The sequence below is a fragment of the Podarcis gaigeae genome, assembly GCF_964106915.1.
Source record: "Podarcis gaigeae genome assembly, chromosome: 8".
Taxonomy (NCBI): domain Eukaryota; kingdom Metazoa; phylum Chordata; class Lepidosauria; order Squamata; family Lacertidae; genus Podarcis; species Podarcis gaigeae.
The window spans coordinates 38,276,032-38,302,412 of record NC_139684.1 but is presented as its reverse complement, the minus strand read 5'-3'; the positions used below and the strand labels follow the sequence as shown (position 1 = coordinate 38,302,412).

At 42.7% G+C, this 26,381-nt stretch overlaps 1 protein-coding gene across 8 annotated transcripts in view; it reads left to right on the top strand.

Annotated features, from left to right (window-relative positions):
• FTO (FTO alpha-ketoglutarate dependent dioxygenase) overlaps positions 1-26,381 on the top strand; it is a 266,874-nt gene that overhangs the window by 84,154 nt on the left and 156,339 nt on the right. For 7 of the 8 annotated variants that reach the window (XM_083752970.1, XM_083752969.1, XM_083752966.1 and 4 more), the window contains one exon: positions 24,575-24,699. The exons of the other annotated variant lie outside the window; for it this stretch is intronic. In XM_083752970.1, the coding sequence (XP_083609096.1) occupies positions 24,575-24,699 (125 nt within the window). The remainder of the gene's footprint in view (positions 1-24,574; positions 24,700-26,381) is intronic. 8 annotated transcript variants of the gene reach the window in all.

Here is a 26,381-nt window from a genome sequence, read left to right as displayed (position 1 = left end):
GTTAAAATATTGGAGGGAGGGGAGCAACTACTAAATCTTTACAAAAAGAAAAGATTTTGTGTCTGCAGGGATGCGAACTCTGTAGCTTTATAGTTATGCCTGGTTGGGGTGGATGGTTTGCACGTTTGTTGTTTGTTGTGCATACTGAACGTTATTAGTATATGTGCTACCAAAGCAAGTGCTATACTGTTTATTCTTATTGTACATCCCAGGGGCTTTGGCACAAGGTGACTAAATAAATTCATCACCGTCATTACTTAAACTAAAATCTTCAGTACAAAAATGTATAACAGCAGCTTGGTTATATGCAAAATAGCAAATAACCTCAGGTAAGCCCTTGGAAATAATCCTTCTAACTCTTTAAGGAGGTTAATTGCCTCCTTATTCTTGCTGCCATCGATAGAAATTTGACCACCATCAATGAAACCCATGGAATTTTGTCTCCCAGCAAATATTTGACGGAACTGAACTGGCCCTCTTGGTTTAATGTGGGTCCCCCCCACCATGTAGTTTATTGTCTGTGTATGCAAATAGTTTGCTTGGCTAACGAGCAACAAATTTGATATGGTTTAGACTAAGGAAGGCTGACATGTCACTGTAAAACCACCTCCTTGTATAAGCTCTCAAGTGATTAAAAAACCCGATACTAGCTAGAGCATTTAAAACTGCATTTTTGACTTTCCCGTTTGCATACCAACACCAAGAGTCAGTCTAAGGAGCCCTTTGAGGGGTGTTGAAAGGTACCATCCCTCCCAGCTTGGTGTTTGGAAGAACCGATAAATATGAGTGTCCATAGTTAGAAGTGAACATCCCACTCTTTACTGCTAAGGACAGCTGCCCAGTTATAAGTGTGGTTCTTCACCTCTAGTCCAATTCTGCTGGATGCAATATTTTTCTTTTTGTGTGATTGTTGCTAACATTTAAGAAACATCAGAGCTTTTGTATGATTAGGAGGCACATTTGTCAAAATAAAACAGTCTCTGTTAAAGCTTTGCAAGCCTAGAAGCAGCTTAGAGCTCCAGTGCACACATCTCCAAATTTTGAAAAAGCAAGATGATGATGATGATGATAACAACAACAATCAATTTTATTATTATTTGTTTTATAGAATAACCACAGCAGTAGGGCACTAATTTACTAGAAATGTGATCTTTTCCCTGATCCTTGTTGATGAATAGTTTTTAGTGAAAGAAATCCGTACTAATTAAGCAAAGTTCATTTACTCAGCTTTTTTTAACAGTCATGTATGCAGAGCTTTAGGCCACCTAAGTAACATGTAATTGCTGGGTGTTGTTAAATTGGCTTGACAGCCGCATCAACAATAACAACTGCAGCTTTTTATAATTTAGTGTTCTTATTGTAACTTCCAATTGCTGTCGTGCTGGAGAGGACAAGGTGTAGCCAGTTTCCACCTGTCTAACAGTTTAGGCTGCAATCCTAACCCCACTTAGCTGGGAGAAAGCCTATTAATTCAATAGGACTTACTTCTGAGTAGATATGGTTAGGATTGTATTGTTAGAAAGTGACCTGGTACGCCAACACCACATGTACTTAAAGTTAGTATGGGTGACTGCAGTGTCACTTATTGTCAAATGGATGTGATTAGAATTATATAGTAAACCTAATCCATAATGTCCAAGTTCCTTATAGGTTCACATTTTTGGCAGGAATAACTTATAACTTATTCTTGCTTATTTCAAATTCTGAGGAGTGTAGAATTAAATGACTGAACATAAAGCTAAACTCTATGGATATGAGGGAGGCAGTAATTTTTTTTTTTTTAAGAACCTTAATTGAAAAGTTAAACTGAGGACATGACATTCCCCCCCCCCCCTTCTACCTGGGAGCGCAATTTGAAATACGTTTCGGCAAGAACAAGCCCAATTGATTTCAGCAGGGCTTACTTCCTAATAAATATGTTTATGGCTGAGGCTGCAGCGTTGTCAATCTCCATAAGTGTGGAAGAAAATTCAGCACTCTCCAGTTGCTGAATGACTATTACTTTTTAATAAAATAGTTGTCTTCCACATCTCCCTCATATAGATATATTTACAATTCTGAGCGAATTCAAAGCTAAGCTTCCAAAACAAAATGTGTGCTCAAAGCACAAAGGGCTGTGTTTATGATTCTCTTTGAAGTGGTTTTTTTCCTCCTCCTTTTTTCTTTTTGCAATAGGATAAGGAAATTTTTTAGAAACTGTCTGATAGTGTTCAGGGTAAATACTTAAACCCCTTTAGAGAATTTCACACACAGATACTGTGCAGTAAAAAAAAAAGGATACTTATGTTTCCTAAAGCTGCTACAGCCTACAGCTTTGTACTTAAAGACAGAGGTGTTGAATAGAATTCTACCGAGGATACATCCAGTGACAATATCTACAGGAACATCAGAGCAAACCAGTGGATAGCACTTGCTTTCTTTCTTTTTTAACCCTTCTGTGGATGTGCGGAGATCTACATCTGTGTGCAGCGCTGCCTGTTTCTTGAGCTGGAATTGATCAGCACCGCACCCCCCCATCTGAAACAACAACAACAAGAAGTGCAACACTGTGTGATCTCTGCACAAGGAATAGTAAATGCCCAACAACATGCATGCTTCTTGATCGCCAAGGTCCTCTGATGGGGGGGGGGCATGACCCTGAGGCTACTTTGGCCTATTACCAGGGACCAGGCCTTTCATGCTGCAACCAAGCCTGCCCTGTGGAACTCCTTGCCAATAGTGTTTTGGCAGGAGTCTCCGCTGCTTGTTTTTAAAAGTCTTCTAAAACCTGTATTATTCAGACCAGCCTTCCATATCTGCTAACCAGCTAACCTCGTATTGAGGTGCTTGGCATTTTTTTAAAAAATGTAATACTGTTGTTTACAGTCTGTATCTTTAGTGAAGTCGCCTCCAGCTACTCTGCAATTTCTGTGTTAAGTTTCTCTGCAAGCGCAACATTCCAAACCCCATTGTACCAGTGGCAGCAACATGTCATTGCAGAGTAGGGGAGGGATTGTGAGAAATAGAAAGGGCAATTGTCAGCCAGTGGTCACTGGGAAGAACTGCATTGCCACCACTGGGAAATTGGTGAGTGTGGTGGCAAAAAAGGCAAATTATAGAATGTGCATTCAGTGGTACCTTGGGTTACAGACACTTCAGGTTACAGACACTTTAGGTTACAGACTCCACTAACCCAGAAATAGTACCTCGGGTTAAGAACTTTGCTTCAGGATGAGAACAGAAATCATGCAGCAGCGGCGCGGCGGCAGCAGCAGGAGGCTCCATTAGCTAAAGTGGTGCTTCAGGTTAAGAACAGTTTCAGGTTAAGAATGGACAAATTAAGAACAAATTAAGTTCTTAACCCGAGGTACCACTGTACGTACACACACACACACACACACACTTTTGTTGCTACCCAGTTGCTACTCAAAATGCAAGCCAAAAGTTTTTGATTTTTTTTAAAAAAAGCACTAAATTGGAGGCAAAATTTGAAATTCACTCTTTTTAACAGGGGGGAAGTTGCATATGCATATGTCTTCATGGTGAGCTCCAGGGCAGGCATTATCATCTTTACAACTATAAGCAAGTTCTGTTAAAGTAGCCTCATGACATCTCAGTTGGCCACTTTTGCTCGCTCATTTTGGACTCAAGGGTTGGAAGTTTCCTTAAGTCTTTGATGATGCATCTGGAATTTCTCTGTGCTTGTCAGCTATAGCTCTTCACTCCCCCCACACCTGAGGGATAATACCACAGTCATAGGAACATAAGAAGCAGCCTTATATTGAGTCAGACCATTGGTCCATCTAGCTCAGTGTCGCCTACTGATTGGCAGCAGCATCTCCCTAGTATGTCAGACTTGGCTGTGTCCCAGTCCTACCTGGAGATGCCAGGAATTGCACCTCAGGATGTTCTGCATATGCTCCATCACTAAGCTATGGTCCTTCCCCTAAAAACCGTTCTCTGTGTGGGAAGTTCTACATCAGCAGTTCTCAAGCTGTGGGTCCCCAGACGTTGTTGGACTACAACTCCCATCATCCCTGACCACTGGTCATTCTGGCTAGGAATGATGGGAGTTGTAGTCCAACAACATCTGGGGACCCACAGCTTGAGAAACGCTGTTCTACATGGACCTTCCATCTGTGATGGGCATTGTAGCTATTGATACATCCAAAACAGTGGCTTGGTTTTTTGATAGATATTTGGCCTTTGTAGTATGTTCCAGCACACAGTTTAAGAATCCTTGATCTACAGATGCTGTCCTTCAGCCACCCTCTGCTTCTCACCTGCCCCATCAACTTCTTTATGGATTTATCCAAGGTTAGGCATTTTGAGAGAGTCTTCTCTCTATGATTGTTGACTAAGTCTAGAGATCCATGCAGTGTGTTTGTCTATATACTCCCCCTTCTCCACTTAGCTCTCCACCACCACTACCAAACATATAGAGTAGTATAAGATTAAACTCAGAGTGAAAATATAAACAGACATATTTGCACTGTGAAAGAGAACAACTCCGGTGAAATACACAGGAGGCTGGTTGCAGTGCAGCCTTGTTAGAGTTTGAAAAATTCGGACAGCTGGGAGACGCTTCTTCCAATATTAACTTTGACATTACTTTCATTTTCAAGTCTGAATGCTAGTAGCAATGTGAAAATACAATCAACTTTTACTATTAGTGCTCTAAAACTTACCTAACTTTTTTTTTTTTTTTTAGATCCTGTCATTCAGAAATTAATTTCAGCTTTGGTTGTATGGGCAGCAGGGGTGGAGTGAACCCATAGCTTAACAGGAGTGGGAAGAGAACTCCAATAATTGAGTTTAATAAAAGCAAAACAAATTTAACTAACTAAAGAATCACTCTTGTCACAGTGGCCAGCCTGATGCCTATGGGAAGACCACAGCTGTAATGAATATTTGGCCAACAGAATACTTCTTAGAAGCATTTTTGCTGTGCTTTGTGTTTCCTGTGTCTCTTTGGCCATGCAGAAACTGAGAAGCTGGTGCATCCTGATATTTTGCCCTCCCTGTTGAAGCCCCAGCCAGTAGGCATCTTGTTTGCCTTCCTTCCAAAGATGCAGCCAAGGAAGCAGTTAAGCAGAAAGAGGGACCAGCCTTTGCCACCTCAGCTCAGCTTCTTCCAGCAATTATTGTTAAGAGATTTCTCTCTCCGATATTAACTTTGGAGCCTATGTGTCTGGAAGCAGCCAGGGCAGTTGGACTTAAACTGAATAGGCAATAACAGGATCATTGATGTCGGCTGAAATCAAAATGCCTTTCTTCTTTCCCCGTTTAACACAGCTGAAATGTCTCTCTTAAACCTTTGCACATGCAAAGTCAGAATGGAAAAGAAAAGCACTATTTGGTACCTCTTAAAATAAATAGCGCTGTGTGTGTGTGTGTGTGTGTATGTGTGTGTGTGTGTGTAGAAAAAGGTCTAAAAGGCAAGCCCGAATGCTTATCTTTGCTTCTGCCGGTGCAAGGGTGCTGCTGTGTGTCTCATAAAGATTTCTGGCACTGTGAGAAAACCTGGTCAATTTCAGATTCTTTCTTGGGACCTGTCTGAAGTGTTGACAAGCGGCTCGCCTGAATATTAATACACTCTCCATCATCAAAAGCTGTTGCATACCCAAAGGATGAGAAATATTTTAATCAGCTTTCAGCTTGTCTAGCAAGAGTCAGTTTATTCCATTGGGATTATACATTCGTACACTCTTTTCTCCTTTTTTTTGTCTCCACGCGCTCTCTGTCTCTTTTTCTCTGCTACTTTAAAAACTGGAGTTAAGCAAACATCTCCCCCCCCCCTCATTTTCTTGGGCTGTCTTTGCTGTGATTTAATTGCAAGATTTTAAACAATTAAATATTAAAGAAAATATTTTAGTTTAAAAAAACAAACCAACAAACCCGGGGGTAGCCACCCTCTTTATTTTCCTCTTCCTTGATGAAGTCCCAAAGAAGGAGGCTAAGGCAGGGGTGGGAAACTCTCCACTCTGTATTCTGAATTTAACCCTCAAGGCCCCTCTAGCAGGCCTTTGGGACCCTCACCAGGCCACACCCCTCACTGGCCTTGCTCCATAGCCCCCTCGCCCCATGCTTTTTGCCTGGCTGGAGTGAGTTGTTGAACTCTGATAATGCCTCTTATTCACTTGGATGGAGAAGTGTGTAGAAACCTCTGGCTTTCGTGTGGCTGGAATATAGATTGTCGGAGAAAGGTAAGACGCACTATTGCCTTTGACCGCACCAACCGCTCACACGTACTTCCCAGAAGACTGCCTACAGGGGAAATGCATCCCTTGGGCTGAAAAGGGTTCCTCACCCTTTGCCTTCCTTATTTCATTGTTAGGGACTGTGTCACACATTTTTAGACCCAGTATTAGGAACAGCTGACCACCGCCCCTGTGGCGAGTTGTGCCACTGTAGAGTCTTCCAATTTATTTATTTATTTATTATTATATCAATTTCTATACTGCCCTATACCCAAAGGTCTCAGGGCATTTCACACAAAGGATCACATACATAAAATCAAAATAAAAACAGCAACCCAAAACACCCCGTAAAAAGAGCCATCATTTTAAAAAGGGTATAGGATGTAGATCAGATCAGGCAAAGGCCTGGTTAAAAAGGAACTTTTTTTCCTGGCACCTAAAGGTGTATAGTGAAGGTGGCAGGCAAACGTCTCTGGAAAAGCATGGGGAGCCACTGCAGAGAAAGGTTGTTCCCGTGTTGACACCCTCCTGACCTCTCGAAGAGGAGGCACATGAAGAAGGGCCTCAGAAGGTGATCTCAGGGTCCTGGTGGGTTCTTATGGGAAGAGGCGGTCCTTGAGGTATTGTGGTCCTGAACCATTTAAGGCTTTATAGGTCAAAGCCAGCACTTTGAATTGGGCCCAAAAATTAATTGGTAGCCAGTGCAGTTGGACCAGGATTGGTGAGCAACCTGCCTGCTGAATTCTGTACCGGCTGAAGTTTCCGAACCGTCTTCAGAGGCAACTCTACATATAACACATTGCAGTAATCTAACCTTGAGGTTACCAGAGCATAGACAACAATAGTTAGGCTATCCCTGTCCAGATAAGGCATAGGGGACCACCAACTGAAGCTGATGGAAGGCACTCCAGGCCACTGAGGCCAACGTCCTGAGACTTAAGCAACAACAAAGGATCCAAGAGTACCCCCAAACTACAAACCTGCTCCTTCAGTGGCAGCGTAACCTCATCAAGAGCAACAACCTCCCAGATCAACTGCATCCAGGCTGGCCATTGGTTTCTCCCGGGTGCAGGAGGTTCTATAGGTGAACTTCCTGTCTCATGGAAATGTTGGCTGAGTGGCAAGGTCTCCTGGACTTCTGGTGCCTCTTGTGTTCCTGATCTTGCACTTTGCTTCTGATTCTTGCCTTGTTCTCTGCTCCTGCCTTCTGGATTGCCCTCTGCTCCTGAGTGCTCCTTGGTTCCTGGCTTCCTCCTTGATGTCCCAGCCCTCACGTTAGTTGAGGGTGAGATGATGTTAAAGGCAGGGGAAGGCAGTCTATATTCAGCCAGAGCAGGTCTATTGCTTACAGGACAGAAAAGTGAGCAAGCTTTTATAGAGATTGGGTCACGTGACCAACTCTGGCCAATGGCTGTAAGGGGGTTGATGGCCCTGACTTAAGCCTAGTTCCAGGCTTCAGCCAGAGAGTACAGTACAGGAAGAACCTGGTGGTGATTGTGCAATTATTTGTCTTTTTGTCTTCATACTGCTTTTCTTCTAAAGAACTCAGGGTGTGTGCACCCCTTTTATTGTCACAATGACCCTTTAAGATAGATGACACGCAGAGAGTGAAAGTGACTGGCCCAAAGCCATCCAATGAGCTTCACAACAGAGTGGGGGTTTCGAACCCAGGTCTCGCCAGTGTTTGTCCGACATTAGAAGAGTTCTGCGGGATCAGACCAAAATTCTATCTAGTCCAGCATTCTGCTGCCCACCAGGGCCATTCAGAGGCCTCCAGGAAGCCCAGAAACCCATGTTAGCTATTGTGACATCCTGATTTTGTTACTGAAAATAGCATGGCTAGACCTTCTGCCATTGATCTGTGCTATCCTCCTTTAAAGCCACCTAAGCTAGCGACCCTCACTTTACCTTGCAACAGTGAGTTCCATAGGTTAATTGCAAAAAGCACTCTCTTTTGTCAGTCTTGAATCTATTGCCCATCTATTTCCTTTGGTGACACTGAGGTCCAATGCAATCTTCCCAGCTGTATGAGCCCAACCAACAGCATAGCTGATGGCCAATGCGATGGAGTTGTATAGCCCAAAACATCTAGAGGGCACCAGGTTGGAAAAATCTATCCTGATGTTATGAGAAAGAGAAAAAGTTGCTGAAGGCTTTGCATACACATTGCCCCTGTGTGTATTTATTGATGTATCTATAGTCCATATGTACACATATACATATGTACACAAACATGCATAATATATATGTATGTATGCATATGTATCTCAAGGGGTATTCAACCTATTATAAGAATAAAATCAGCAATAGCACCCATAAAATGTCAGTTTGCCTCTGGGAGGTTGTCAGTGGAAAGTGCTGCATTTGTCCACCACTTCTCAGCCAACTAGGGCTGGCAGTTAGACCTAAGGGAAGCAACCAGCCCTTCAGCCTGATGAGGATGGTGGGAATTGGGCTTGGAGGGAGCTTTTCCAAGCTCACCCAGTGGATCCTTTAAACTGCAAGTGAGATTGCTCTAAAATTTAAAGGATGATGCATGGTTCAGAGAGGATAGTTTTGACCAGAAAACACAGGTACATCTGAGCATGCATTTCATTGAAAGCAATAGGGGTGCATTCCAAAAGAGCTGAACATAGGATGTGCACCGGTTATCCTTAGCATCTCCTTAGTTAGATCAGCCTCAGGCACTGGGAGCTGGGGAAAGGGATCCACGTTTAAGGTTAGAAATCAACAGCATTTAAATTAAATGTATTTAAATTATTGGGGGCGAGGAGTAGGAAAGGAAATATTACAGATAAAAAGTAGAAGCAAAATACAAAAATGTATTTTCTCTCTGTCTTCCTACCCTTGTTCCTTTTCACAGTGGAATGTCTTGTGTAATTTAGAGGGTGGGTGATGCTGAGATAAAGTTGGAAGGGGGCTCTCCAAAAGTGGCTGTAGCAGCTGTTGGAACTGGTAGCTGCTACAGTCACAATAGGCTCCCCATGGGTCACATGGAGCCTTTTTCAGTAGTTCCTGTGTGAACTCTCCAAGTCAGCAAGTCAAAACAGGTCACAAGTACAAATATTTCTGCTTAAGTTATTTGTAGATCGTACCCCACATGTCCAGGTTGGACTAAAGAAAGGAGGTAATTTTTGTCTAAATACCATAAGCCTTATTGTTCTAGTCTCTCAGAGGCAGGAATCTAGCTTTAAGGTACTGTACATAGAAAGATAATGGATTTAAATATAAGCTGGATGTAGCTGGATAATTTCTGCAACTGTCTTTCATCCAAAGTTTCATAGGTATTGAGCGTTTCTGAATAAAGCGTAAGCTTGGAAAAGAAGTTAAAGCTAGAGAAAATGTGCATGCATTTAAATATTAAACCATCCTTCCTAATGTCTTATTCTTAGGATTCAGTCCTTTCAAACTGGCACAATATGTTAAAGAGTTTCTCTTCCTAGTATCTCCCACTCTTTCTGCCATTAAGTAGTGCTGGAGTCTTGCTTATATGAGGTGTTACGATTTCCTGATGACTGGTTATGTTATTTATGATGCAAAGAGTGTTAATCCTATGGCAATTAACACCCAATTTGGTTCAACAGCATGGTGATGATGGTGGTTAAAGATCTGCCTCCCCCCCTTTAGGTGTTCAGTGTGTGTTCCTCCCCCCTTTTAGGTGTTCAGTGTGTGTTCCTGTTTGGCTATGTTTACTTTTGAGGTTCTTTAGGCTAAGCATTTCCCTTTTTGATTTGGAAGTTGCTGTATCTTTCATATTCTACGATGCATTGTTAAGAATTGGCACCAGATGTAGCCAGATAGGTGGATAAAGCAGAGCTGAGATGACTTGCTGCCCACGCCAACAGTTTTCCAAAATGTGCAGATTGACTCCAGAATATTATTATTATTATTATTATTATTATTATTATTATTATTATTATTATTATTATTTTCTCTATTTTTCCACCCTGGGAATCTGGGGAAATTCTTGGGCCAATCCAAGGAAAGCTTCACAGAGCTCATCCATCTCTCAGTAGCTTTTCTGGCCTGTTGCTGTGCTTGTGTGTTGTGTCTTGTCTCTCCCCCACCCCGTGTGTGTGTGTGTGTGTTTGTCATTTGTCTCTGCAAAGCAGAGGAAAAGCCATACAGTTAGCAGTCTTGACAGAAAGTGTTGAGGCACATCAGACAATTAGCCTCACTTTGCAGGACAGAAAGCAGAAATGCTTCCCGACCACCCCCTTTTGTTATACCTAGCTGTGTTTAAGGCATATCCTTGCATATGGCATTGTGGCTTTCAGCATGACTTTCTGTTTAAGGTTGTTTTACTGCCATCTGCCAGTCAACCGTTGGCTTGTGGTTAGCTGTAGTTCTCTTATACAAATATGAGACATTCTTTCTGTTGTTTTACACACACACACACACACACACACACACACACCCCTTTCCTTCTTTTCCTGCTAACCTTCCATCATATATAATTAATTTCACTCGGGCTCTTAAAGGAGTCATCTGTGCTTCTATTGTTTCCCCTCAAGAAGCCTAGGGAAGGAGAGGTAAGAAGAAGGACATTCCCCAAACCACAGAAAAGCACAATGGATCATTTAGACTGCAGTTCTAACCATGCCTAGGCAGAAGCAGATCCTGCTGATGCCCAAGTAAGTGGGGTTAGGATTGCAATCTTAGTCAGCTGTACTTGGGATGTGAACATGTGTTCTGGGCAGCAGTGGCTGCTCTCTCTGTTACAGAGATCGGAGGCATTCCTTATTCTCTTGTCACCTGGGCTGGATTCAGATAACCTGGTGCGCTACTGAAAGCCATTGCAAGGACTCCCACTAGTGCAACAGGACTCCCCCTCTCTGTCCCCACTTCTGCCTCCTCCCAATCCACTCTCGAGGGTTGGGGAGAACCCCCAGAGGTGTGGGGTACGGAGAGGAGAAATTGCTGCAGGTGCAAGTGGGAATGCTTGTGCTGATGGAATGACCTTTTTAGCACCATGTAGAATTCCACCTCCTACCTTGAAACTTTTAAAGTGCTAGGGTCACATTCCCTTGTGGGCATGCCTGTGGTGGGTGGGGCCAGATGCATTTGTACAGTAGGTTACATTCCAGCCATGTAAAAGCCAGAGGTTTCCATATGGGGACATGCCCCCCATCCACACACCCATCTATACATCTTGTAGACAAGCAAGATGCATTGTCACAGTTCAGGGACACATTCAAGCCAGCAAAAACACTCATTGAGGGTAAAACCTGACGAGGAACCAAAGGACCACATAGAAAGGCCTTGGAAGACCACATTTGGACCCTAGGATTGAGGTCCCCACCCCTGCAATAGAACCATCAGTGTGATGCATGGAGTATGAGTCTAAAATATGGCAGACAGGAAACAATGGAGAAAGGAGAGGGAAGCAGAGATGGGTAAACAGGGAAGCAGCGTGTGATGTACAGCTGTTTCAGTTTCCTACACCAAGTAGGCAGCCTTTGCCAACCCGGTGCCCTCCTGGTGTTCAGGGCAGCAGTTCTAGGAATGGATCCATATTCATGGATAACTTCTGCTCCATTGATGACCGTGATTCTGAAGTCCTCCTTTCATTCCTTGATTTTTTAAACCAATCTCTAATATTAAAAGCAGATAAATACTCATTTTTAGACTTTTGAAATAAAAAAAAAATACAATTGTGAAAAGTTCAATGCATCTATTCTATAATACGGCCATCTTAAACTCTCCACCATTGTCTCTCTTTTAAAGAGAACTTGGTTGTCATTGTGTTCCAGATCCACACACCACACACCCCTCCCCATATACTTAAAATCTTTGTTCCTGGGAAGAAAAAACGAACTTCTGAGCCTGATATTGCCAGTATAGCTGAGTGTAAAGAAATTCTGAATCCTGTCCTTTGAGTAAATTCTCAATCTGACACAATAAACATCAGGAGATTGAATTCACCTAATATATTCTTAATCTCAAATAGAGAAAGGGGGGAAAATGAAACGTGAAACGATTCCCACTGGGGATGCTGTAAATCTTACAAAATACATACGCTTTCTGTTTCAGCATACATCAAAGCGAGGTGGCTCCGGAGATTAGAATATGTTTTTAATCTTAGTTTGATGAGCAAAACTTTCACTGTAATATTTATTATGAGTGGCTTCACTTGTGTTGCCTCTTTTCTTTGTTCTGTTTATACACTGCTTCCTTTCTTCCTGGGGGGAAAAAGAGAGGGAGGGAGAAGAAGTTGGAAGTATCACTTTTCACAAAGCGAAATGATAGTGCAGTGGTTTGTTCATTTTAAGACCAATTGTAAGTCCACGTGGCAGATACAAACTTTCCTTTTGTTGTGCTACCTCCCCAAGGAAAATGCCGCTTTCCAATAGCTTCCCATGACTGCTTCTCATTTCTGTAGGAGTATCAGTAGGTTCAGCTGACTGTGGGAGGATCAAACGGGGAAGGCGAATGGCGGGTTTGAGAAATGTAGCCAATATCTTTTGTTGTTTGCTTAGAAGTTCTGTTTGTTTCCTATGATATTTTTCCCCCCTTCCAGGGCTCTGCCACAGAAGAGACACAGGGTAGGGGAAAACAATGGATGTTTTTGTCCTGTGTCACACAATCTTTTCCCTTCCTCGACCCCTTGAAGATACTTGGGCTGGGAGGTCCGAAGACCCCACCCCACACACTGAAAAAATGCACAAGGCTAGCTCTGACCCCAGCAGCTACACCCCCATATTCCGCATGTTAGAAGTGGCTCTTAATACATATTGGTCTACATGTATAGAGTTCCTCTGTGTGGGAGTGGGGGCTAGCTGGACCAGGGTTCCACCACATGTGAAGGAGCTCTGCACCCATACATGTGTACCCTCAAGACCCTATTATTGCAAGGCACTCTATGTGGGGCTACTCTTGGGCCTGGCCCAGAGGCTGCAGCTGGTGCAAAATGCTGCGGCTCAACTGTTTATGGGGACAGACTATCACCAGTTCATAACTGCAGTGCTCAATAGCTTGCACTTGGTGCTTATACAGTGGTACCTCAGGTTAAGAACTTAATTTGTTCTGGAGGTCCATTCTTAACCTGAAACTGTTCTTAACCTGAGGTACCACTTTAGCTAATGGGGCCTCTCGCTGCTGCTTTCTGTTTGTGTGATTTCTGTTCTCATCCTGAAGCAAAGTTCTTAACCCGAGCTACTATTTCTGGGTTGGTGGAGTCTGTAACCTGAAGCGTCTGTAACCCGAGGTACCACTGTACATTAGCAGCCTAGCTCAAGATTCTTGCATCACTTTACAATGCATTAACAATTTGGGCCCAGGATATCTCAAGGACCAGCTATTCCCTTCTATCCCTACCCGATCACTGAGTTTTTAGGGGAGTCCGTGTTAGTGGGCCCACATTGGCTTGTATCCACCAAGAACCATGCATTCGGTATTGTGGGACTGCCTTCCAGTTGGGGTCTGACAAATCCCCTTGCCCCTGAACTTCTGGCACCTGCTGAATACTTTTTTTTATTCCAGCAGGCATTTTACTTGATCTTTGAATTTATAGTCTTCAGTGATTCCTATATATATATTGTATTGTATCCGTGTAAACCATTTAGGGACTATTGTAGTTAAGTGGTATATAAATTGAGACAGTTCAGGAATTGGTGATCTATTTTCACTGTGTGTGTGGTAGTCCAATAAATGAAGCTACATCACCTGGGCTATTATTTCAGCAGTCAGGAGGGCTAAACAGCTTGCAAGATCCTGTGCCCTTCATGTCTGAATTCTCTTCCTGAGCAAAGCAACATTTATGTACGGTAAGCCTTTGTTTATTTCCACACGCAGACACACTCAATCCAGATAGCTCAATGAAGATGTCAGCCCAGGATGCAGCAGTGGTGAAAAAGGCAAATTCTATTGCTAGGGATCATTAGGAAAGGCGCTGAAAATAAAACTGCCGATATCATAAAGCTGTTACACAAATCTATGGTGTGACCGCATTTGGAATACTGTGTGCAGGTCTGCTCGCTTCACCTCGAAAAGAAAATTGCAGAGTTGAAAAGGGTTCAGAATACGGCAACCACAGTGGAACCTGCTCCCATAGGAGGCAGTGATGGCTACCATCTTGGATGGCTTTATAAGAAGAGGTTTAGACAAATTCATGGAGAACTGGAGGCAGTAATGTTTCTGAACACCAGTTGCTGGAGGAGACCACAGGAAGAGGGAGTGCGCTCTCATGCTTCAATCCTGCGTGCAGGTTTCCCACAGGCTTCTGCTTGACCACTATAAGAACAGAATGCTAGACTGGATGGGCCAATGCTCTTCTTGTGTTCCCTGTTTTGCTCTTTTCTGTTACCAAACCGAGTGGCTCATGTTTAAAAATGACTATGCAAAAGCCGCAAAGAGGTGCCCAGATGGTGATACCTGGTATCACGACACAGCCTAATTGATCAGAAACTACCAGGCATAAATCGGGCAATCTGCTCTCTTCCTCCTCCCTTTGTTTTGTTTTACCCCCCCCCTTAAAAAAAACCTAAAATTTCAAGTTGCCGGAGTGAAACATGCCACATCTTTAGAGGTCAGATGGGGCTGAAACTCGAACAGCTGTCTGACAAACATCCTGGATTGTTTTTAATTGTCTCCCCTTTCTTTGACAGCAGTAATTCTTGTTTATATTGTCAAGAGGCTTTTTCCCTGAGCGCAAGTGCGCCATCCTCCGAGGTCACATGCTTAACCCCTTGGCATGGCTACAATATAAATGGCCCCCTTTTGTTTTCATTAATACGTATCCAGAGTAGTATATGGGCAGAATGCAAGGCAAGGGGGCATTCACAATACTTAAATAACTTATTGTTAAAAGGGGGGAGGACCAAAGAAAGCATATTTTTTTGTCTCTGTCTCATGGTGGGTTGGTGCAGCCCGCTTGATTGATTTGCCAAGGGAGAGGACTTTTGTGTGGCATGTTGATCTTTTGACCTGGAATACATCTTACTGACCTCACAGGTTCACTCTCTTTCTTCCTCTCTTAAGACAACTTTTGTTATTCTAATACATCCAAAACAGTAGGAATAGCTAAGGTTGGCTTGTTTTTGGGCCCACCCCAAAGGTGCTGGCGGGGGTGGGGGTGGGCACAGACTGCTTGCATTCCTTTTTCATACCTTAACACCTGATGTGCCACCAGATAAAATTTCTTTGCAACACGAGAGAAATGGGACACCCAAATGAAACAATTCCCAGAGGGGTAGCCATGTTATTTAGTCTCTTAGCAGCAAAAACAATCCGAGAGTCTTGTGGAACCTTTTAAAGACTAACAAATTTAGTGCGGCTTAAGTCGTCGTGGACTCAAGCCCACTTTGTTAGATACATGAAGTGTGAATTCTTAGCTGGCAGGAACATAGAGGAGAAAATAATAATATGGAAGTTGAATGGCAATAAAGGTGCTAATAATAATGATGATGATAATAATAATAATAATAATAATAATAATAATAATAATAATAATAATAATTAATTATTTGTACCCCGCCCATCTGGCTGGGTTTCCCAGCCACTCTGGGCGGCTTCCAACAAAGATTAAAAATACATCAAAATGTCACACATTAAAAACTTCCCTGAACAGGGCTGCCTTCAGATGTCTTCAGATGTCTTCTAAATGTCAGGTAGTTGTTTGTGTCTTTGACATCTGATGGGGGGCGGACGTTCCACAGGGCAGGCACCACTACCGAGAAGGCCCTCTGCCTGGTTCCCTGTAGCTTTGCTTCTCGCAATGAGGGAACCACCAGAAGGCCCTCGGCGCTGCACCTCAGTGTCCAGGCAGAACGATGGGGGTGGAGACACTCCTTCAGGTATACTGGGCCGAGGTGATAATTGGAGCTTGAATATATGCCGAATAGACACTCTAGCCTTTTACAGTAGTAGAATCATAGAATTGTAGAGTTGGAAGGGATCCCAAAGGTCATCCAGTCCAACCTTTTGGGGTCTGGTTGGGTCACAACATTAATTTCTGCTCCTGCAGGACCCTGTCATTTATCAATGCAAGCTCTTCCACTGAAACCTGAGGTTGTGCATTCAGCTGAAATATGGCAGTTCTGTATGTTTCCAGGTCATTAAAAAAAATGTGCTTCCCCCCAACCCCCTGATTTTTCTTTTAAAAAGTTTGAAAGTTTATTTTATTTTATTTAAGAATGTAAATAAGAATTTAGGGTTTGGGGCTTCAGCTTTAGAACCACCAAACTCCTTGATGTGTTTCAAGTGTGCTTTCTGAAAGACATACTGGCTCATTCTTAGCAAACCCAGCTGAGGAATATGCCCTTGGTATTTTTATATGAAAGCTTCATTTTGCAATTGTTCCTCTGTGTAAATGGAACGTATAAATATACCGAGGAAGGCAAAGGAAGCTATTATCTCTAGAAGATGAGCCAATAATATATGCTTATCAAAGCAGAACACTGCTCTGAAAAACTGCAAGTTATACTTCAGTGAGGATTCATGCCAGAAGCAAGAGCAGTTTAGGGTGGTCTCGCCCCTCCCCCCTTTCAAATTGCATTAATCAGGGTAAAAAAACAAAAGCATCTATCTCTTTCTGTTGTCCGTGTTTGTTTACCTAATTGCAGCTGAAGAAAAATCCAGGTATAGATCTCTGAAATGGAAGCTTAATTAACCGGATTCCTTTTTTTGCATCCAAAGTGGAAATACTGAATGTGTGAAGCGAGGGAACAGGACCACCTCCCTCCACCCCAACCTTTGCAAATTCATGAGTTCTTCTACACAGAGAATAGAGACATGCAGTTTGTATGTGCGTGGGCCATTTCCCTGAAACAGTGACCCTGCAAAATCTGGCATTCTGACCTTGGTTTCCAGTAGTTTTTGGATGAGCTTAGGGTTGCTTTGACTCATAGCTAAGGCAAGGCTGGCTAATATTCATGATCTCAAAAGTATGAAGCTGCCTTATACGGAGTCAAACCACCAGTCCACCTAGCTGAGTATTTTCCACATGGACTGGCTGTGGCTTCCCAGGGCTTTGGGCAGGAGACAATTCTGGATATGCTTGGGATTGAACCTGGGACGTTGTATTCTACAAGGAATTTTTGACTTAGTTCTTGCATAGGGAACATATGTTCAGCCTTGTAGGCAATCTTTGGGTTCAGGATGCAGAGGCTGAGGAACAAAAAACACATGCTATGCTATAGTCTTCTATTCAGAATGTTTGCAAATATGGTGACTTGTTTCCCTTGTGAGAAGTTAGACCCTCAGCTGGATCCTTTTGCAAATGAGACTTTCTTTATTGTGTTCTCTTGCTTTCCAAAAAGATTTTCACCACCATCCTGACACACACATTCCTGAATGTTATTTATACTTCATATTATCTTCTGTCTCTGGGTTCACTACAGCTTTTGATGGTTTTGATGTTTTGAGAGGTGAGGGAGATCACAGGCAAATCAGAATCCTGTTCATCTATAGATCTGACAGTACAAGTCCAGGTCTGACCAACTGGAGCATCTTTTCCAGCTCGGTTCTCACACTGGGATGGAAAGTCAAGACAGAAAACTTGTGCCACCAATGCAGTGATGAACAAATATGTCAATTTCTGTTTCTCATTTCTTCAACATTTAGTTCAGTTCTCCACATTTTTGCATCCATTTGCAATTTGAAAACAAAAAGTCTGCTTGGAAATGAGTTGGTATCGTAGTGCAAATTTCCCCTTCCACCGACATTTTTCAAGCAATGCTAGTTAAATAATGCAATTTATATGTTATTTTCAGTAATACGGCCATTTTAAAGTGCAGTTCCTTTAATCTGCACCTTTTTTTGGTACACATTATTAGGCTGGAGAACTGCATCACAAAATCCAGGTCAGTGCTAACCTCGAAGAATAGCTGTGTTGTGGTTCACATACTGCTTAGAAATTAGTTAGGTTATCATCATTAAATCTGAAACGAACTGAATTTCTACCCCATTCCTACCAACTCATGGATCACTGTCCAAGAGACCCTCCTGCCTCTTTCTGAAACTGGAAGACCTCTGTACATTGAGATCCCTTCCAGGTGCTGTTCTGATTCTGAACACAAAATGCCTCAGCAGTGACTAACAGAGCTCTGCTTTGGAGGGTGTGGGGAGATATCAGGGAGCAGAAGTGTGTGCACAGTTGAATTTATTTTTTAAAGTTGATGATCAGGGGACCCAGCCCAACCCTTATTCCCAAATGAGGGAGCCTTCCTTCAAACAGCTATTTGGCTGAGGCCCAGTGTGGATAGATGTTTGCTTAAAGGTCAATGGAGGTTTTCTGTGGACAGCTGCTGTATCTTTTACCACCTTTGTTATCGGTTGGCATCTGCCTGTCTCGGGAGACAATGTAAGTGTGCACCTTTGGTGGTGAAGCCAAACCGCTGGAGAGTTACAGTGTCTGCTGTGGCTGTAGAGACCAGTACAGGAGAGGCATGTTTTGTTGCAGCTGGAGCGGAGGAAGACATCCAGTTGTGCTGTTGCAGGTGTACCATGGTGTTTTTTCTTCCTGCATTCCTCCTAGCGGCCGTTCCACTGTGGGGATGCACAACCAGATAGTCTGTCTCCAGGCACTGTGGTCGTCCATAAGGGATTCCCACAGGGAAAGGTTAATGTTGCCAGCCTTCATGTCATGTTTGCAGACATCGTTGTAACACAGAGTTGGTCTGCCAACAGGCCTGGTGCCTGAAGGCAGCTCCCCATAGACCACTTCCTTGGGGATCATACCATCTCCCATTCTGTGGACATTACCTTTTTTTATTAGTTGACCTATTTTCTTAGAGAACTCCCACAGACTTAGACAGAATGTCCTTCTGTGTGGACGTCTTTAGGAGTAGAGCCTTCTCATTTGTCTTTCCTACTTTCTTAAAGTACATAACCTGAATAAGCCAACTTTTCCACTGAGATACCTGGGGGGGGGGGTATTTATAGATTTTTCTATTTGTGGGGAATCCCCCACCAAGGTGGAAATGGGATTTCCCACCATACACTTCTTTTGGGAAGCAAAGGTAATATTGACATCTACAGTGTATATAAAAGATGACTTCTTAAAACGCTGCTAAGTAAATATTTTGGATAATGGAAAGTGCCAAAAGTAATGTTCCTGCCGATGTATGTCGGATACTGCCAAAAAGAGCTTTGTGGAGAGGATTAAACTTTTTAGCATTGTCATTTTAAGTGGCTTCAAAGGGAAACAGTATTCTTCCTCTATTGCCGTTTTAACTGCCGCAATGAAAACAGAGAGACCCAAAGAGAGACTTTTGTTTTGGAATTTGACGTCTATGTTGAGTAGGCACCTCCCCCACTTACTTGACTTCCTTATGCATTTGGGTTCATAGCTTACCATGAATGGATACGGACAAATATATATAAAACTTCCCCTCTAACCCTCAGCACTCTATGTATGCTCTAACAATAAAGGCCTTGACTGTCTGTTATGGTTTAGTCATACAGGCCACATGACCCGGAAAGCTGTCTGAGGGCAAACACCCTAACCACTGCTACAGGTAACAAAGGTGTTTTCAGGGTTGGGTTACTCACAAGGCGACTGTGGACCCACAGATGAGTCCTCACTATTTAGCCTGCTCCTGGACCTCTTAGCACCAGCACTTTGAAGACTGAAGAGTGGCTCCACCTTCACCACCTCTCAGAGCTCCAAGAGGACTCTTCTGAGGGGTCCTCTGTACTGGTTCCAGGAGTACCCTTCCTGTTCATCAAGGTCCTTGACCTGTGGAGTGGGTCTGGTTCATCCTTCAAGGACTTGGTGTCTGGCACCAGGTCACGGTTAAGCATGCCATTCTTATGTGGTCTTTCAAATAATATTCCTTAATACTGGGGAGGCCTTTGTGACTGAAGCACCTTACTTCTAACCTTTTGATGTGCTTCCCCTCCCTTTGCTATGTTTACCTGCTGCTGTTTTATTTGTACTCCATTCTACGAAAGCTTCATGGTATCCCAAGTCTCATCATTTTTTTTTTTGCTTCCATCACAGATTAATAAGGCCATCCCTCTGGAAACTTTGCAAATCACTTGAGATTTTGAGTTGGAGGGTGATATCACCATGTTTTAAATAAACAAACTAAAATTCCATAATTCATTTTAGGTTAAATTAGAGTCCTTGCCAAGTTCATCTCATTCCCCCCCCCAAATCCCTGATGTGTGGGGTCTTATTTGACCCCAGTATTTTACCCTCCATGTGTAGTTGAATAAGTGAGGCCACATGACCCGGAATAAGTGTTCTGATCTGAGTACTACTCAGAGTAGACCCATTGACGTTAATGGACATGGTTAACTTTGTTAGGACTATTAATTTCAAGGGGTCTACTCTGTGTAGGACTTAGTTGGATACAGCCCAACAAGTCAATCTTCCAGCAACATAATTCCAGAGAAACATGCTTTTTAAATTAATAGATTGATCTTGTTTCTTTAACGAAGCCTTGTGATTTGTCCTTTCAGCTGATAGGAAGCCTGTGTGTGTTTTGTATTTTTCATTAAGGTTCCCCCACCCCATTTCTATTTTTGTTTATTTTATAGGTTCTTTGAGGGTAGCTGATGTTTTTACCTGTTGTCATGATTTCTATGACTCCGGGGGAGAAAGCTCTTAATAATAATCTCTTGCCTGTTAGCTCCCATGAGTCTGTCTTCATTGTATAGGCTGCATATCGCAACTGTAAGAGTAGAATGTACTGAGCTTTAAACAAGTCTATTAGGCTCACCGCAGCCAAGAAGGAAAAAGAAAAAGAAACCCTTGGAAAATTGCTGAAAGGAAAGAAAAAGGCTTGGCTGGGGGGTGGGGGGAGAAGCAACAATTTTGTAAACCCTGCAAAGGTCAGAAAAAGGCTTTTGGTAAGTATGCAGAGGCTAGAAATCAAATCCCATTTCCTATCATAAGAAACCAGTTGTTTTTAGCAGCAGTGGTTAATGTACTATATGTGAAAGATTTAAGACTCGCTGGAAAAGCTTTGCTCCTGTTTTATTGGGCTGCTATTGAAAAGCCAACAGCATAACTTCAACTAGGTGCTTTGAGATTTCTTAATGGGCTGTCAAGGGCAAGACACCAGGTCTGTGCTATACTAGCTCTTTCCTGTACATTAAAACAACAGGGGCCAAAATGATCATATACAGAAGTATGAATTACTTGATGCGTTCCCTGTTCCATATGGTCCGCCGTGTCTTCGGCAATTAATCATGTTACAGAATCAGTTGAGTGCTCTCCGAAGCATTGAAGTCAACATTTTAGTTATACCTGTGCAAGGCGAAGGGTGGGGAGGTAAATGGGGTTGCAGGCGTAAAAGTAGCAGGATGAGAAGTTTCTGGCGCCAACGTTTGAGCAGCTGGATTTTATAAACAATTTCTTTTCTCCCCCCTCCCCTTTCCTCATCACTTCTCTGCTCTCCTCCCTTTGCTTTCTTCCACTCCACAAACACAGTACCATTTTTCAACATGGTCCCCCCTCTGCGCCAAAAAAGTTGTTGAGTGAAACTTTGATATCAAGCATGACATGCTGTAAACAAAATAGGACCAGTGTTTGAGCGTAATATGTTCAAATTGCTGGGTGATAACTTAAAACATGCCAGCCACTTTCACCATAGCAATTGCCAACACGGCCCCGTTACATGCTGTGTATACCAATGAGATATACAAGCTCCCATTGATATACACCATCCAAGTCCTAGCCAACATGCATGCCTTCGAGATCTCAAGTTAAATTCTACTTTTAGTTGCATCCAACTCTTGTCACAATACTGTCATTTCCCCACCATAAAGCAACTAAAACAAGCTGGACAATTAGCAGAAGGTGAATCTCACTGCTTGCAAACACATGTCTTATCCGCACCGCCATTTCTCTTTGCTATTGATTATTGGCTGTTGGACTGCTTTCCTTGAAGTGGGAAGAGCTTAGCAAGGGCTCAGAGGTTTATCCTGCTAATCTCTTTGGAAATACTAACGAGTACATTAGATCTCCTGGTGAAAACCTCATTTGTTGACAAAATAAAGCAAGACTCTGAAAATGGTACAGCCTTCTCTGCTCTGGTTTAAATCTGGAGTATTTGTTTTCCAGAACACAGAGAGAAATGAAATATGTGGAATCATGGCACTGCCCTGCAGGAAGTGGAGTGGCTGTGACAGGAGCCCAGAGCTTTTTCAGGGCACCAAGTTAATTGATGAGAATAACAATTCTAAAAAAACACTGCTTGTGACTTTCCAATGGCAAGCAATGTCTTGTTATCTCTGTTGGGGCCTATTCAGGATGTGCTTTCACCAGCATAGGAGCAGAGGAAAGATAGCTTCATCAGGTCCTAAGCATGAGCACCCTCCAAAAAGTCTCTGCTGAGAGACTGATGAGATAAAGCAGACCTGCAGGGTTTGTTTGTTTGTTCTGCTGACCTTGTGTGCCAAGCACATCTTGGGGGAAGAAGAGGGATGCCCTGAACCAAAGCTGAGCCCAGTTTTCAAATCTGAAGGCTTCACTCAACATTGGGTAAAACAAAGTTTCTGTAGACAATTATCTGTCATTAAAGATCATTACATGGACGAAGAACCCAGAGTTGACCTTTCTTTGATAGCGTGCAAAGCATTCAGAAGAAGACTCTCCCATCTTCTGGGGACAGGAGTCATACCAGTAAACTTTTTGATGGATTCCTTTTTAAAAAAAATCATCAGTGTTGATTTGAGGAAACGGCTTTCCCAGTTGATAACATCTTTGACCACATTTCTTGAACTCTTGACCTCTCACTGTCAGGGCACATCTTTTCACCTTCTAACCCTTTATTTAACTCAGGTTCCTAAAATGGAATGAACATTGGAAACCCTTTAATGAACCATATTTTTTCTCTTAGGCTGCCCACAATCCTGCCCACAATTTCAGCAAAAAAAGTCATTTGGAATCTGTTGGGTGCAACCATCTAATTATAGACATGGCTATTTTGGTTTTGTGTTAATTATATTATATGGACTTAATTCTTATTTTTAAGAAATTGCTTAATATAATTAGTAATAAATTAAGGATAGTAGGAGGGTGGGAAATAATAACAACATCATCATCATCATCATCATCATTATTATTATTATTATTATTACAACATTGTCTTTTGATTGGGGTTGGGCAAACCCACTGAGACTTTCTCCAACTTGGCTCAGGGGTTTTTCTGTGACCTCATCTCTCCCCCTTTCAAATGGGAAAATTCCAGAAAAGTCCACTAAATCCAAACTGGGCCCTTCAATTTCTCCACCCCTTGAAACAAGATGGTCAGTTAGATGCTAGGTTTTGGACTGCTTGGACTGCTTCAAGTAGGCAGCTTGTTCTGACAACTTCCAGAGCAAAGTTGAGCCATGTTCAAGCCTGGACAGCTGCCATAAGCCCTATCCCATCTCAGTGAAGAATTGATCTCTGGGAGTCTCGAACTCCTTTATTTAGCAGATGTTACTCTCTTAGCGAACCTGTTGGGCTCTCAAGTCATCAAGAATAGGTGAACATGGGGTCTTGGGCATTTGACAGTGTCATCTCCAGGTAGATCTGGGAAAGACCACTGCCTGAAACCCTGGAGAGCCACTGCCAGTCAGTGTAGGCAATACTGAGTGAAATGGATCAATGTCTGATATTGTATTAAGCAGCTTCCAGTGTTCCTTTCAACTATCTAAGATGCGTGCCCCACTGCACACCCACTAAGGAGTGCACATCAGTGAATTCTGCTGGACTTAGTTCTGTGTAAAAAATGCATAGTATCTGGCCATAAGAGTGATTTATATGTTAGAGTCTTTTACAGTTTTACATAGCTGTAAAATTGCTTAAAAGAGACATGCCTGTGTTTTCAACACCCGGACAGTGTTTTTCTTAATGCAAACATTATTTTGCTGAATGATTCATTTTATTAACAAGGGGAGGGGAAGAATAAGAAGCAGTTAAAAGGGAGAAGTAGGAAATCGCTATACAAATCAGCATTGCAGAGATTTTCTACTTCTTGTCTGTAACAGGCGAAGTTCAAGAAAAATTAAAACGTCCCCCCCGCAATCATTAGAGGTGGGGTGGTGGTGGAGGGGAGCAAGCCTCATGCACACTTTCTAATAACAATTCACCCATACAAGGACAAAAGAAAAGCAATTCTGTCTGGCAAAAATGTGAAAATTACACCTAGAATGTCTGGTCTGTGGTATTACTTAAGGCAACGATGCTTTGAGGTTTTACCTTGCATTCCGTGTACTTTGATTAAAAACCAGATAGATGGTGGCCATTTTGGACCATCATTTACTGTATTGATTTGGGAGCTGGGGAACCGTAATAAAAAAAGAAAGAAGGGCCATTGATTTACTGTCTCTATTTGCTTATGGGCTTTTTAATTAATTTTATGCTTTGTTTCCTATTTTTGGATTGTAATGTTTATGGCCTCCCCCCCCCCCCCGCTTTCTGTTTTCTTCCAACCCACCCCTCTCCCTTGCTCCCCAAGACAAGCCTACTGCTCTGTGAATTCAGGAAAGAGGAACAGGCGGAGGAACAAAGGAATGAACGAATCAGCTGCCTTCTGCCCATTCTTGAAGAGCGTCAGGAGCTACGGCAGGATTGGCTTGCAAGGTGAGGACGTGATGCAGGCATGCCTATTTTAGGGGTCTGGCGGCACCTCAGCCCCCTCAATTTTTGTTTTAAAAGGGCCAGGCCCCCTCAAAGTTTCCAGCCTGTACTGCTTTAGACTGGTGGTGGGGATTCACTTGATGGAATTCTCTTTGAGAGCTGGGAAGACGTCGAAAGCTGGCATGCCCAAGCAAGGCTAGAACTCTTCTCCTGGATGTCTAGTTTTCTAAGTGCAGAGATATTGTTTTTATTTTCTACAGAGCAGCATTGTGTATGCGGTTATGTTTGCCCCATCCCTGACCTGAAGTTCACCAATTGCTTTTCCCACACCCAAAAGAACTTGGCCTATTTCTCAGTTGCCTTTAGCTCACCATGTGTTGATGATGGCGATGGTAGAAGGGACTAAAGGCACATTTCAAGGTTGTTGTCAGCCAAAACTTTAATTTGGGTTGCCTCTTGCATTTAAAGTGAGATTTTATTAAATACTGATTGATACTTTCCCTTCCTTTTTCGAAAAAAATGACAAATTATTTGGCCATCCCTCTACTGTTGCATTTTCAAAACAAATGGTTGTCTGCAAAACATATTTGTGTGTTGGGCCCTGCACCGTAGATACATTTTTGTGCATGAGTAAAATGAAAACAAGAATTTGACAGCATTATATGGACAGCTTTATATGGCTGGGAGATTGGGGCACACACAGATCTGAGCACAAATTTGTGGGAAATGTTGTATATAAATAAACTGATATGACCCAGTAAAACAGCAGCAAAAAAGAAAGGGGTGGGGAGCAGCAAAATACATCCAGCAAATCATCATCATCTGTCAAATGTCTGGGAGAAGTGATAAAGGTATGGTTTTTTTTACTTGGTGCCAATAGAATGTTAATGATGGTGTCAGGTAGATCTTACTGGAAAAAGCATTCCACAAACTGGGATCCCCAGTGGAGGAAAACTGTGCCTTGTTTCTATCCTCCAAAACTCCTTTATAGGGAGCACCCAGAGGAGGACCTCAAAAGACGTCCAAAGAATACAGACAGGTTCATAATGGGAGAGCCACTTTGAAAGATAATTGAGGTCTGGAGCTGGGTTGGGCCTTCTATGTAAAAAAAGCACTTTGAATTGAGCCAGTGCATCTGTGCCTAGATTGGTGTTTCAAACTAGCAGCGAATGCCCACTTTCTCGGGACAACACCATACCAGATGTTGGTTTCCTCAAACCAGTTAAATGAATTCCTCTCAGGGAGCCTCTTTGTGCAGATGGGTTCTACCCACCAGATTTAAGGTTTTAGAAGTTTCACCTTCCGTTCCACAGGGTCTGTGCCCAGCAGCGAATACCTCCTCTGTTTAGACTGAGCACTGTGGGTTAGAAATGTAACAAACTAAAAATGGAAAAGTCAGGGTAGTGTGTGCACATACATATATTTTAAAGAAAACATAACAAATGTAACTCAGTGAGTGGATCAATTTAGCAGGACAAATAATCACCAAGCAGCACCGTAGGGAGATGAGGGGGAGAGGACTCCCTCTTGGAAAGAATCTAGTTACATGGTTTTCTGGCCTTTTCCCTTACAACTACCAATTTAGTCAGAAGCTGGAGCCAACAGACATAATTTAACTTCTAGAACAAAAATGGTAAGGACTTTGCAGGCATCAGGGTGGAGAGGGGAAGGGGAGGAACAGGGGG